General features: G+C 38.9%; 1 protein-coding gene across 2 annotated transcripts in view; it reads right to left on the bottom strand.

Moving 5' to 3' along the window:
- NDRG3 (NDRG family member 3) overlaps nucleotides 1-13723 on the bottom strand; it is a 67798-nt gene that overhangs the window by 23421 nt on the left and 30654 nt on the right. For both annotated transcript variants that reach the window (XM_054573789.1, XM_054573790.1), the window contains exons 4-9: nucleotides 9052-9157; nucleotides 7910-8030; nucleotides 5772-5834; nucleotides 3898-3958; nucleotides 2756-2842; nucleotides 454-510 (exon numbers count right to left, since the gene is read on the bottom strand). In XM_054573789.1, coding sequence (XP_054429764.1) covers nucleotides 454-510; nucleotides 2756-2842; nucleotides 3898-3958; nucleotides 5772-5834; nucleotides 7910-8030; nucleotides 9052-9157 — 495 coding nt within the window. The remainder of the gene's footprint in view (nucleotides 1-453; nucleotides 511-2755; nucleotides 2843-3897; nucleotides 3959-5771; nucleotides 5835-7909; nucleotides 8031-9051; nucleotides 9158-13723) is intronic.

The following is a 13723-nucleotide window of genomic DNA, read 5'->3' as shown; positions in this document are numbered from 1 at the left end:
TGGAGACTTCCATTTCCTCACCAGTAAAACATGGAGATTGAAGGAGACAACCTCTAAGGTTCTTTTAGCATTAACATTTCTTGGTTTCTTTTTTCTCTGAAATTTCTATTTCTGTGAAGCCTTTCCCAGATCTCATTATGGCCCTAAAGATGTTTGGTGAGGCATGTGATGTTGTCAAACATTAACAGATGGCAGGCTGCTTACAGGAAACAGGTAGGGGGTGTGTGTGTGGGGGGGAGGGGGTTGAGTGGCGGGGGGTGGAGTGGCTGCCTTCTCTCATCTCTCTCCAACTGCCAAGAGCCATGTGGCATTAAGTTACCTTTTCTCCACTGCATTAGAGTGTTACCCACTAGGATCAGGTAAATTCTAAGGCACCACTTCTTTCTTGAGGCAAACCCTTTCTTTGCATGAAAGCCAATAAACACAGCTCTCCAGCCTGGAATAGGCACTTACCTGCCCAAAGTGATGAGCCAAAATAATGTCCACAACATTGGTTGTCAGGCCTGAGATCTAAAAAGAAAAATTTTGTGTCAAGGGAGTAAGTAAGTATATGTACAAATTTATCAAGCTGTCCACTTAAGATCAGTGCCCATTAATGTATATATATTATCTTTTAACAAATAAAAACACAACTCAGTGTCACATATTTTCATGAGTCAGTGGTTTCAAGATACATGAAAATATGACAAAAGTCAGGAGAAAATGAACAGTCTCTCTTCCAGGGTAATAATACAGCCTGATTTGAAGTTAGCTGCTAGAAGAAATGGGGTCATAACTTCTTTGAAAACTTCAAACCAAGAAGTCACAGCTATTAGTTACTTCATTCCTGCCTGTATTTCTGTATTTACACTGGATCTGTGGATAATAAGAATCAACGTATAACTACCCTCAAGCCATACAAGAGACAGAAACAAATTTCTTTCTTTCTTCCTTCCGGTGTTTGCTATTTTTGTTTCAGGGAGTGGGAGGAAATTGGTGTGTTTACTGAATGTTTTTGCATTTTGAACATTTTTCTCCTAATTTTTCCCATTTCAAAACAATACTTACCATAGTCTAATAAACAGCAATCTGTATAAATCTGCAGACTGGTAGTCTATTTTCAGAAAAATTTCCAACTCAAATTATGTTGATTCCCCTTTAAGCCTGCTTTGGTATTAAAATAAATACGGCAATTTAAAAGCACTTAGAGGTAGACATTGGTTTAAAAACGAGACTATTACATTGGGTATCTTTTAGGAAGCAAGGAAAGCTTAGGTTATTTTTCTCCGAGAAACCTTATAACATCGCTGACTTAATCTAAACCCTGTAATTTTAGATCAAAATAACATACAATTAACATTTGTTATTTTACAAATTTGTACTTGTAAAACAAATGATTTGTATTTGTATTTAAAACTTTGTTTTAAAACTGCTTTCCTTTCCAACCTAAAAACAGTGAATTTTGTTTTCTTTCTTTTTTTTGGGCACAGATGAATTCAATGTAAATGAGGATAAGGCACCTTCTCAGAAGTTTCCTGAGGTATACCCCTTCTTTCTTGAGGTAAACTCCTTCTTTTTCCACACCACGACTGGGGACCAAAACCAAAACACAGGCATGTCCTCTGACTGGGAATTGAACAGGGGACTTTTGGCTTTGTAGGATGACGCCCATCAACTAAGCCACACTTGTCAGAGCAAATGGCCAACAAGTTTTAGAAAAGGCGCTTGACATCATGGGCCCCTAGGGAAATACAAACTAAAACCCAGCTTTATTTACCCATAAGCATAGCTTAAAATAAAAAAGATGTTAAAAATAAAAATTGTTTCTTTAATAATGAAAGCTATTTTGGTGATGGATATCATATAAAAACAAATTAATATTACAAATAAAATTGCTCATCTTTTATAAAAATTAAAAGGACTATCAAATATGGAATAACTGGAACTTTCATGCATCACTGATGTGTAAATTGGTCAAACATCTTCACAATTTTCTACTAAAGTTAAACAGACAACTGCCCCATGACCAGCAATTCCACTCGTAGGTATAAATCCAAATAAATTGAATGTGTATGTCTATGAAAGACAGGTAAAAGAATGTGCACAGGAGCTTTATTCATAGTAACCACATAACAATTCATTTTGTGAATTCAAAGAACAGACTTCTAAACAACACTTAAAAAGACTTGCTACATGCAATGAAAATGATACAAACAATAATTAATTTAAAAAGCTATATACAAAAGAATATATATTCTATTATTCCAATTACGTGAGCATATAATTGATAAAATCATCTATGGTGACTGAAGTCAGAGTGATGGTTATTTTTAGGAGAAAGAAGAGGAAACATTAATTGAGAGTAGAGCTGGAGCCTGACTGGTGTGGCTCAGTGGGTTGAGTGTTCATCCTGCAAGTTGAAGGGTCGCCAGTTCAATTCCCATTTAGGGCACAAGCCTGGGTTGCGGGCCAGGTCCCTAGTTGGGGGCATACAAGACGCAAACGATCGATGTTGCCCTCACACATCGATGTTTCTCTTTCTCTGTCCCTTCCCCTTTCTCTAAAAAAACAAATAAATCTTAAAAAAAAAAAAAAAAAAACAGAGTTGGAAATATTCTGTAGATTGATTGGGTGTGATTACAAATGTAAACATTCATCAAGCTGTATACTAACAACTTCTTGCTTTCAATTGTATAGCCCTCAGGAAAAAATAAACAGGTAAGCCACTGTGAGAAGGGACCAAGAGATGAGCCAAGAGACACCACTTGGTGCTTACTTTGGAAGCTGCCCAGTCAATCCAGCCTTTAGCACAAGGGTCAACGTTAATGAGGACAAGGCCTTCCACAAACTCTGGATGATTGAGCTGAAATAGAAGACAAAAACAATAAGCATCAAAGTTCTACTCTCAGCATTCTTCTAAAAATACTAGAGCACAATAAATGAATTGTTACTATATCTTAATGCCTCAGATTTGAAAGTAAGTCCTCAGAGAGATGCTAGGGAGGTTGCTCAGAAAAACAGCTCTTTAAATCTGACTTAGCACCTGGAAACCCAGTTTCTTCAATTGCTGTCAAATCTATGGGGGAGACATAGATTTCTACAGCAAATGAAGATACCTGGTATGTCTGCAGTTGATTAGCTCATGGTGGGCCTTTCCTTATGCCCTTATGCCAAGGGCAAGTGCCTTGAACTAGTTGGCATAAGGGTCTGCTGAGGCTTAAACTGGCTATTTCACACTCAATACGGACTTCTTAAGTTTTGTTGTTGTTTTTTTGTAATCACATGAACAGATGTGTTCCGCCCCCTGGGAGGTACCGCCCCCAGAAAGACTCCTTTTCAAATGACCCGGGAGTCATTTGAAAAAAGTTTCTTAAATAAAAATCAACAGGAATATTTCTATATGAACTGAAAACTCTCTAGCTTACTTCCCCCCTTCTGATTACACTGATTATGCACACTATAGACAATTTGATAAACAGAGAAATTAGAAAGAGCAGGAAATAAAATTTCCTATTATTTTACCATACAACATCAATCCCTATAAATATTTTGGTATATTTTTAGTCTTTTCCTATGCCAAACTTTATGTGAATGTGTATTCTAACTTTGTTAATGTTTTATTATATGTGAATCACATCATTACAAGCTCCTCTTGCAAAATTTTAATGGCTGTACAAAATTCCATCAAAAGTATTCTCTAGGAATTATGTTATTGATTATGTATTGTCCTCATTTGTGATTTTTCAGGCGCTAGAACTATAAAACAAGGCTTTTTACAACCTTTATCTGGAGCTGACAGAATTTGTTAAAAAACTGACACAAGACCCACAAGAGTACCTGGTCACCTAACATAGCAGTTAAAAGCTGTGATCTAGGCAGTATCTCAAGGGTACTGAGACACACCCTCCCTGTACTTACTGCAAATTTGCTGAGGATGTAAGCTCCAGCTCCAACTCCAATCCCAATGATGCTTTTCACACTGTGAATGAAACACACAAAAATAGGGTTAACTCACTTGGAGGTAGCATGGCAAAAATGGAAAGAACACAACTGAGTTCAAAATCTGGCTGTGATGCTTATCAAATATAGAATTTGGTCAAATTTCTTTAACTTTCTGAGCCTCAATTCCCTATCTCTAAAACAAAGATATGATCACCTACTTCTAAGTTGTGTTTAAAAGTTACACGAAATGACTGAAACCTGTGTGTCATCCTTGACAGCTCACTCTCCTATTGTCTCCATGTCTAACCCATCAAGTCCTATAGAGTCTACCTTCAAAATATTTCCATCTGTCTTCATCAACTTCACTCCCCGCCCCCACCATCCAGTATTAAGCTATCATTACCCTTACGGCTTGGCTGACTGGTCTCCCTGCTTTTTCTTTCATTCCTCTCCAACTCATTTTCTCCACAGCTAGAGTGATCCTCTTTAAAAAAACATAAACAGCTTTACTGATACTCAATTCACATATCTAGAGTGGCCATTTAAAAAGACCAAACTGGATTATCACTCTCCTGCTTAAAAGCCTTCAGTATTTTTTTCTTTTGAATAAAATCCCAATTTTTACCTGATCTGTGAGACCTATGTAATTTGGTCCTTGTCTAGTTCTTGAATTTTACCACGTTTCTCCTACTTGCTCATTTGGTCTAGGACTTTTGGACATACTAATTCTTCTGTCTGGACTCCTCTTGCCCTGGCTCTGTGTTCGTAGCTCCTTTTTATTCTTTAAGTCTCAGCCTAGATAATATCTTTTTAAGAGAGGCATTGCTCCAACTAGCTTTGATACAGACAGATCTGATCAGATCACTGGGGAGGAGGAGGAGGAGGTTGCCCGAGGCAATGGTAAACAGTCTGGGATTGGCTGAGAAGCTGAATGCCTCCAGAATGCAGGGATCATGGACCAGGAGGTTTAAAATGAAAGAAGGGCTCTCTACCCTGGCTAGTGTGGCTCAGTGGGTTGAGTGTCAGCCTGTGAACCCAAAGGTTGCTGGTTCAATTCCCAGACAGGGCACAAGCTAGGGCTGCAGCTGAGAATGTCCAAGAGCTAACCAGTTGATGCTTTTCTCCCTCTCCTCGCTCTAAAAATAAATAAAATCTTTAAAAAAACAAAAGGGCTATCTGCCTCTCTTCTTCCTTGAGGATGCTGCACCTGACTGCATTTTCCAAAGGAGGGTATTTTGGATAGGAAGGAACTCTGTGGAACTCTGGGCACAGCCTAGGATCGGGACTGCCTGGCAGAGGGTGGCAGGGTTACTCTTTCAGTGTTCTAGAGGGGACAACCTCTGAGGCAGAAGCCTGCCATTTTTCCAAAACTGTGTAGCTTTTGTATCTTATGTTGTTTCAGTTTGTAAACTAACCCATAGAAATAAAATAACTAAAAACAGGAGGAATGCTGGGAGGACTCAGGTGTTAAAGAGTTTAGCTGTAACTGACAAAGAGTTAAGGATTAAAGCTGTGACTAATGTATGTGGAAAGCTGTTATTCCAAAATTGCGTAGCTTTTGAATAAAGACTCCTTTCCTTTATCACCAAACCTTTGCCTCTGGAATTTTGCCCAGAGGGTGGTGGCAGGCAGCAGGACTCCACTTCCTGTTCAGTAACAGCCTTATCTATGTAGATCTTGCCTTTATTTTTTCAGCACTTCTATAGCATTTTAGTTGTGATTATTTGTTTGCTTATTTGTTAATTATTTCCCCTACTAAGATGTAAGCTCCAGGAGGGTGGTAGCGCCTATTGTGTCAGACACATAGTAGACAGTCCATAAAAACTGAGAGAACTGAATAAGGAACTTACCTTAAGTGGGTAAGAACAGCAGGCAGCATTTCAGCTAGCTCATCCATTGTGGGGTACTGGTACCTGAAATCCAGAAGGATACCTCCTGAATTAGGATGCAACCATATTTTACAATTACAAGAACAGCTAGAAAAGTACAAGGTTCTTAGATAAAAGTATTCCCTTTATCAAAGGAGGTGATGTGGAATCTGGAATTGACTGTGGCACTTTGTGAAACTTTCTATAACTGCTGTGCTAAATAGAAGGTAAAAGAACCTACATGTTTCCGTATCCTTAAGAGCAGTCTCTTGGCCCTGGCTGGTGTGGCTCAGTGGACTGAGCGCTAGCTTGGCCGGTTCAATTTCCAGTCAGGGCACATGCCTGAGTTGTGGGCCAGGTCCCCAGTTGAGGGCCTGCAAGAGGCAACCGATTGATGTTCCTCTCCCTCTCCTTCTCCCTTCTTTCCACTCCCTCTGAACATAATCCCAGACCAGAGGAAGCCATTTGAAAAGGATAGGTAATACGGCTCTTTCTCAGAGTATTTCCAAATCCCTAATAATCACTTCAACTGACGTTCAGGATCAGTAAACTTCCGACAGTAAGAATCAACTCAGGAAGTAGCTCTTGGTATGCTGCTTATATCAAGGCAGCTACAAGTAAAAGTAAACAAAGTTTTATGAGGCCTAAGCATAATTACAAATCCTAGGCTTATTATGAGTTACTTGTTTTACCTAGGCATAAGACAACATGATTACTTTATTGCCTTTGAATTTGATTCAGGATATGAACCACTGGATTCTAAAATGGTCAAGTACACCCAGGAATGGATTCAGACTAGGCATCCAAGAAAAGTAGGGAGTACCTAGAGATTACAGACTCAGAGATCCTCTGCTTGAAACACTTAAAGCAATGGAGCACTTTTTAGCCATTTGTGCACAAAACAGAAAAAAGGAACAGGCCCTGGCTGGGTAGCTTGGTTGGTTAGAATGTTGTTCCAATATGCCAAGGTTGTGGGTATGATCGCCAGTCAGGGTGTGTATAAGAATCAACCAATGAATGCATAAATAAGTGAAACAACAAATCAATATTTTTCTCTCCTCCCCCCCTTCTCTCTCTCCCTCTAAAATCAATACGTAAAAATTAAAAAAAAAAAAAAAAAAAAGGAATGGGATCCAAAATATACTGGATATAATAAACTGGTCACTAGCTAATTTGTGTTTGAGAGACAGAATAGTTTGAACATGACCTGGTCAGTAACATGGATTCTGGAGCCATTCTGCTGCTTATTTGTTATATAACCTTGGCCAAGTATTTATTATCTCTGGGTCTCAGTTTTTTTACTTGTAAAATGGGAGTGATAATAAACTGATCCCATAGGGTTGTTGAGAGTTAAATGACTTAATAAATGTAAAATATTTAAAGCCATGTCAGGAATATTGTTTAAGTGTTAGCAATTATTTGTCTGCAACAGCCCATTTCACAGCAGTCATTGGCAAAGGCAGCTCTGGAGGTGAGTAAAGGCAGAGAAGAATCAAGTGTTCCACAGCTTGTGCTTTCACGCCTCCTCCCAAGGTCTTCTCAATAATCATATTGTGCAGGGAAGAACCTGGGAGACTCTGCTCTGCCACACGAAGCAGATTTAGGATGAGGCTGAGAGCTCCAAGTCCAGTAAAAAATGCACCTCTGCCTGAGAGGGCAGATTCTCCGATAAACAGTTTCACAGATATGTGAATTCCTGTCATGAGACAGAGAGGTAAAGGTGGGGAGATATTCCTAATAAGCTCAGAGGGATCTGAGTTTAGGCCTAGGTAACACAAAATGAGAGATTTAAAATGGATGAGGACAGAAACAGATAAAGACAGTGAGAAGGGGTGTTCCAGACACTTCTGCCTAGCAATTATAGGGATGATACAGGTACCCATTTATAGAGAGCTGTTTCTGGATATGGGAAAACATGCCATTTTTCCTTAACAGACTGCACACAACAGTCCTCTCAGAGCAAGGAGAGGAAATAAAAAGGATGGCTGGTTGATATATAACCTGTAGGCTGTGCTAAAATTAGCTGGGAAAGGAAACACAAACACTACTTCTCCCACTAAAATTCAGGCATTTGCTCTTGTGAGTGCCTGGCTTCCAGAAGATCTTGTTTGCAGCCTTACCCTGTTGGGAAAGGGGGTGCTCCTTCCTGTTGGCCTGGGGCATCCACATGACAGACAGCGAAGTGCTGAGTGATCTCTTGCATATCCTCAAAGTTAAAGAACGCATTGAAACAGGATTTATCTACAAGAGTAAAAATAACCATAAATCACAGGCCTTCCATTTCTCTCCAATTTTCCTCTACTGATCAATTCTATATTATCATCCTCTTCCATTCCCTTTTAATCACTGTCCCACTAATGTGAGGTGTCTGAACAATTTGTCTGATTCAAGCTGCCCTAAAGGCTAATACCAGACATCTCAATGACTTGAAAATAACTAATTCTCAATTCTACACAATGTCTACAAAGTAGAAACCAATTCTGGTGTTGCGTAAGATAACCTTATACCCATAATGCTGTCATTTTTCATGTATCTTATTCTTCAATCTGACATAGAGACACTGATTATATCCCAAGAACCTGGCTAGCGTGAGTACCTTGGGATGCTCACATTCATCATGTGGAAGCCTGTCTTTTGGAAAAAGGGCTGGAGTTCTGGGAGAAGATGCTGCTTCAACTGCCAACCTGTTTTTATAACTGCTTAAATCACTTCTCTATAAAAGCTCTAGCACCAAACTGTAGCCTCAATGCAGAGGCTACATCTTTGAAAGCCAGAGAAATATGAAAAAAATGTATGTATATAGACTGCGTGCGCCTGTGGCTAGGGCCAGCATCTTATACTACCATCTAGAAAAGTCCACTTAAAGTCACTGATGACAGGCTGTAGCAATTCATTAAAGAGTTCACCACAAAGTTAAGTTCAAAACCTGGATCTGCTACCTTGAAATATGAAAAAAATCAAAGAAGTACAGACTTAAAAAGACACTGATTTCAGTTCTACTTTCTTAGCCAATTTATCACATAACCTTCAGTTCTTTAGCAGATACGACACAGCTGAGATATAATTCCAGTATCCCCCAAATGCATTCTCCTGCACATTTCTGGAGAACTTGAATCCTGTCATTAACATGAAGAGGGAAGGTTAGGGCAGAGAGAAGAAAACCTATGTTCTATTAGAGTACTAGGATCTATTATGTGTGTGTTTTTAAAATATATGTAGATTAAGTATAATAAAAAGGGAACATATAAAATCAAATACATACGATTGAGGCCAATGTCATGATATGTCAGAATAACTGGTCTGTTTCCCCTGGGTAGGCCTCTCACAGTGACGTGGACCATGCCATGAGCTGTTTCTATGTCATGTTCCTGGAAGAAGAGAATGTAAGGTCTCACAAAGGCAGAATGGACTTCCCAGGTTGCTGAAGTTTCACAATATGTGATTCACAGCTATTTCCCACTAGCTGCGGCAGGACACATCACTGAACTATAAGCATACAAGAGAGATGTTATATTACACAGAAGATTCCTACTTTCTAATTTCTTTCAGATAAACCAACAAATAAATGAGGAAAAATGTATCTTTTTATCCACAAAACTCACTTTCCTAAGTGGGGGAAATCAGGGATCTGCTGAGAATATATTTGCAACTGGCTATGGAAAGGAGATCAACAAGTTGAGCAAGAATCAAGTAAGACCTGGGGAAAGAAAAGTGAAGGAAGCAGAAGATAGAAAGTTGCTGGGTAAAAAGCCAGGGGCGCCAGAGGCTTTAGAGCCTCTCTAAATGTATGTTCCATAAGCACCTATAGGTGTGTATGACTAAATTTCTCCCTGTTCTAGGAGCTGCCATTCAATGTCACGCATGCATTACAGAAGTGGCTCTCAGCTGCTGTGATTATAGACTGCAACCTCATGGCCACAGCTAACCGGATGGAGTCAGGTGGGTATCTGGTCCATGTTGGCTCAGCTTCCTTCCCTGAGGATTTGTAGTTGGCACTAAGAGAGTCCAACTAGCTTGGTTCTTCCCTAGAACAGAGGTGTAAACTTGGGAATATATATTACACATTTTCCCTGCTCTAATTCCTGGTTCTAGCTTAATTTCCAGATATCTCTGGATGGCCTCTGGTTTAAGCTAGCTTGGGTGGCTTATCCCCTTACTTCCAAGAATCCTAATGAAAGCAATGAGTAAAGTTTAAGATGTAGTCAAAGCAGAGCTCAGGAACTGAACAAAGCTGGAACAAAATGCAATCATAGCTGCTAAGACCAGTGCTAAGAATGTTGGAGTGTAGAGACTGTAGACAAGTTAACAGATTTATTCCAGTCTTCTTCAAAGTCTATATTTCTCAAAAATAAAAAATTATCATATCTAGCCTAGTGAATTTGTGCTGACAAAGTCACCCACACCTATCTTAGAAAGTCTTAACAGTGGATAAGACAAGATTTATTCCTCTATAAAAATCCCAACAAAGGCAAAGGGCTTCCAACTTAATTTCCTATCTAATAATGAACCTTATCAGAGCTTTGGTTTATTTTCTGATGTGGGACACAAAACAATCTTAGGCTAACTGACCATCAGTGTATCTCAGATCAGAGGTCCTAGGCTTTACTCAGTATTTCTGCTATTCTCTATTACTTTTACCTCTATCTAAAGTCTTCAAAGGGGGAAGAAATGAAAGAGAGAATCAGGTACTATGAACTGGCTATAGAACAAAGTATAGGTATGGATGGAAGGAATAGAAAGACAAATTCCTGTTACTATATAAGCATTTCTCTTGTAGTAATATCAGATTTATTGAGGAACCCCCTTTGCCACCATCAGGCTCATCCATTAAATAACTATTTATTGAATCCCTACTACCAGAACCTGGACTGAGCTCTAGGGATAAAACAATGAATAAGAGAGATATGATCCCTGCTCTCGCAGAGAGTATGTTTTAACAGAGACGCAGACAATAAACACACAAATCAACACACAATCCATAATAGCTGTGATAAGTGCTATGAAAGAAATAAATAGAATATTGTGATAGAAAATTGAGAAGACAGACATTAACTATTAGCAGTCAGGACAGTGTGTAAATTAAATCACTGAAATGTGACTTCAGACATACCAGAATGGCAAAAATTTAAAGTCAGATAATGCCAAGTGCTGGCCAAGATGCAGGGAACTTACAGGTCTCATATATTGTTGGTGGGCATGTAAACTGAAAACAACTACTCTAGCAAACAATTTGGTAATTTATAGTAAAGTTTAGAGGTGTCTACCCTATAGCAGTTTTACTTTTAGGTATAATCAAAAGCAATTCTCAATCACAGTCATATGTGCAAAAAAATATACCCTGAAGCTTTATTTATAATGTCAAAAAAACTGATAATAGCTTAAACTTTCATCAGTAGAGAAATTGCTAAATGAATTATGACATATCCATATAATAATATCCAGATAAACATTAATGAACTAGAGGTATAAATATTAAGAGAAGAATCTTGAAAATACAATGCTGAATAGAAATACAATAGTATATGTATATAATATACCACTTATGCAGATTTTTTAAAAGCAACGCTCTATAAATTGTGTATGTCCACATACACATATTTAAAGTGTAGCCCTGGCTGATGTGGCTCAGTGGATGGAGTGCCCCCTGAGAACCAAAGGGTCACCGGTTCAATTCCCAGTCAGGGCACATGCCTGGGTTGCAGACCACGTCCCTGGTGGGGAGTGCGCGCAAGAGGCAACCACACACTGATGTTTCTCTCCCTCTCTGTCTCCTTCCCTTCCTCTCCCTTTAAAAAATAAACAAATAAATCTTTTTAAAAAAAGTGTAAAAACTTGGAGAAGGAATGACACTAATAGTAGCGCTTGTTTCCTCCTGGGAGGTGATAAGATTAAAAAAGTCAACTCAAGGAAGCTTTGCTATCTCTCATGTTTTATTTCTTGACAGAAAGAATGAGAATAAAGAGAGAGAGAAAAGCTGACAGGGGAACTCAAAGATGTTAGCTTTCCGTCATAGTTGATAGGCTTAAGTGATTAATGCATGTGGAAAGCTGTTATTCCAGGAACTGGAATGCACGACACAAGGAGGTCCACAATCAATTCAACCTTCTGCCCCAGCGGGTCAGCAAGCAGATGAAGATGGTATCCCAGCCACTGTGTTGAGGGAGGGAACGCTGTGATACAGATAAAGAATTGATCAACAGATAAAGAAGTACTAGGAAAATTGTCTCTAGATTGCAACTCTCATCTAATGAACCTTTTCCCTAAACCCCTTTCCTACCCTTTCTTCTTATTCAATAAAAAGGATGCCTTGAGATGAGATATTAAGATGGTTTCTGAGGGTACATAACCTGCCATCCTCTCAGGTCACCGGCATCTAAATAAAGCACCCATAAAGATTCACTCCTTGTCTCTATTTATTGGTTCTGGTAATGAGAGGCAGCACAAACACTGATTTTTCTGGTTTCAAAGCCAGCCCCTGCCAGATGGGTGACACTAGAGGAGAACCCAAATTGACGAAAATGTGCAACAATTTGTCATAATGACAATCTAGTTGCTGCAGACTTCCTTCTACCACTTCCTTCTACCATAAGGTTAGTTCAGGAAGGTGATGAAAATGGAGATATAACAAATGGAGTAAAAGAGAACGTTAAAAGTATGTGAGGAAATAGGGCAAAGTAACTACTTTATCATTTTATAATCTAGAGGAAATTCAGAGTTAAAATTGGGTTACAAAATTTCAACTTTTTAGGGAGATCTCAGCTCCTACCTCCCATAATATACCTTCAAATTGTGTAATGACCAAAGTATCAGTCAAGAGTTCCCAAGCAACCCACAGTTGTTACTATCTCTTAGAGCTTCTTTTCGTATCAAAGTTTGTGAATGTAAATGTTATTAACAGAATAAAGAATATAAAAAGAAAGGAGACAGTCACCTCTATATGGACTTCTAAATACATCCTTTGTGATCCTATGTTTATGAAGAGCTTGAATAAGTTTCCATCTAGAGATGAGTACAGAGAGACCCTGGCTACAGAGTTCATTCAATGGTCAGGCCACTGCAGGGGTGAAGCTGCTGTAACCTTTCTGCTTCAAACATCATCTGTTTCACACGCTGTTTCTCCAGTTACCTTCCTCTATACCCTAGCATTCTACAGGGTGTGACTACACAATGACAGTCTGTGACCAAAGGGCACAGCCCAAGGTAGTGTCTTCTAGGCTCTGGTCATAGATGTTTTCCAGTACTCGCTGATTATTTATTATTGCCAAGGTTATATACATGAACATGATCTCTCTATTCTCCAAGCTTATAAAACAACCTGAAATCATATTGGTTCTGGACATACTTCTCCCTCCTGGACTGCCTGTCTCTCAATAATAAAAGATATAGCTTAGTCCTGGCTGGTGTGGCTCAGTGGGTTGAGTATCATCCTGCAAACCGAAAGGTCGCCAGTTTGATTCCTGGTCAGGGCACATGCCTGGGTTGCGGGCCAGGTCTCTGGCTGGGGGCATGTGTGAGGCAACCAACTGATGTTTCTCTTACAAATTGATGTTTCTCTCCCTCTTTTTCCCTCCCTTTCTTCCTCTTTAAAAATAAATAAGATCTTAAAAAACAAATAAAAGATGTAGTTTAAGAGTCTTCTTTAAAGAATTTAAGGGTTTGGATATTGCCATTATTTGATCATCAACTTTCACCTTTTTTTCTGAATCCTCTTCCTTAAACTAAATGTGCTGTCACCAGAAATACATAATCTGACTTGTTATAATCTCTCTGAACATAGTTAAATTTTAATCACTTCATGCCTATTAGTACTTTTCCTCTCTCTGGCCAGCCTGAAAGAGTTTGGGTAAACTTGTATGACAACATACTCTTGGAAATGTCAACATTTTTATTAGTATGAAATTTTATTCTGTTTCTAGTAAGCAGGCTACTGTATG

This window comes from Pteronotus mesoamericanus, unplaced genomic scaffold (assembly GCF_021234165.1).
Source record: "Pteronotus mesoamericanus isolate MK-2021 breed Mesoamerican mustached bat unplaced genomic scaffold, CSHL_Meso_final contig_25, whole genome shotgun sequence".
Classification (NCBI taxonomy): domain Eukaryota; kingdom Metazoa; phylum Chordata; class Mammalia; order Chiroptera; family Mormoopidae; genus Pteronotus; species Pteronotus mesoamericanus.
Note: the sequence above shows the minus strand (reverse complement) of the source record. Positions and strands in the feature narration are given on the sequence as shown.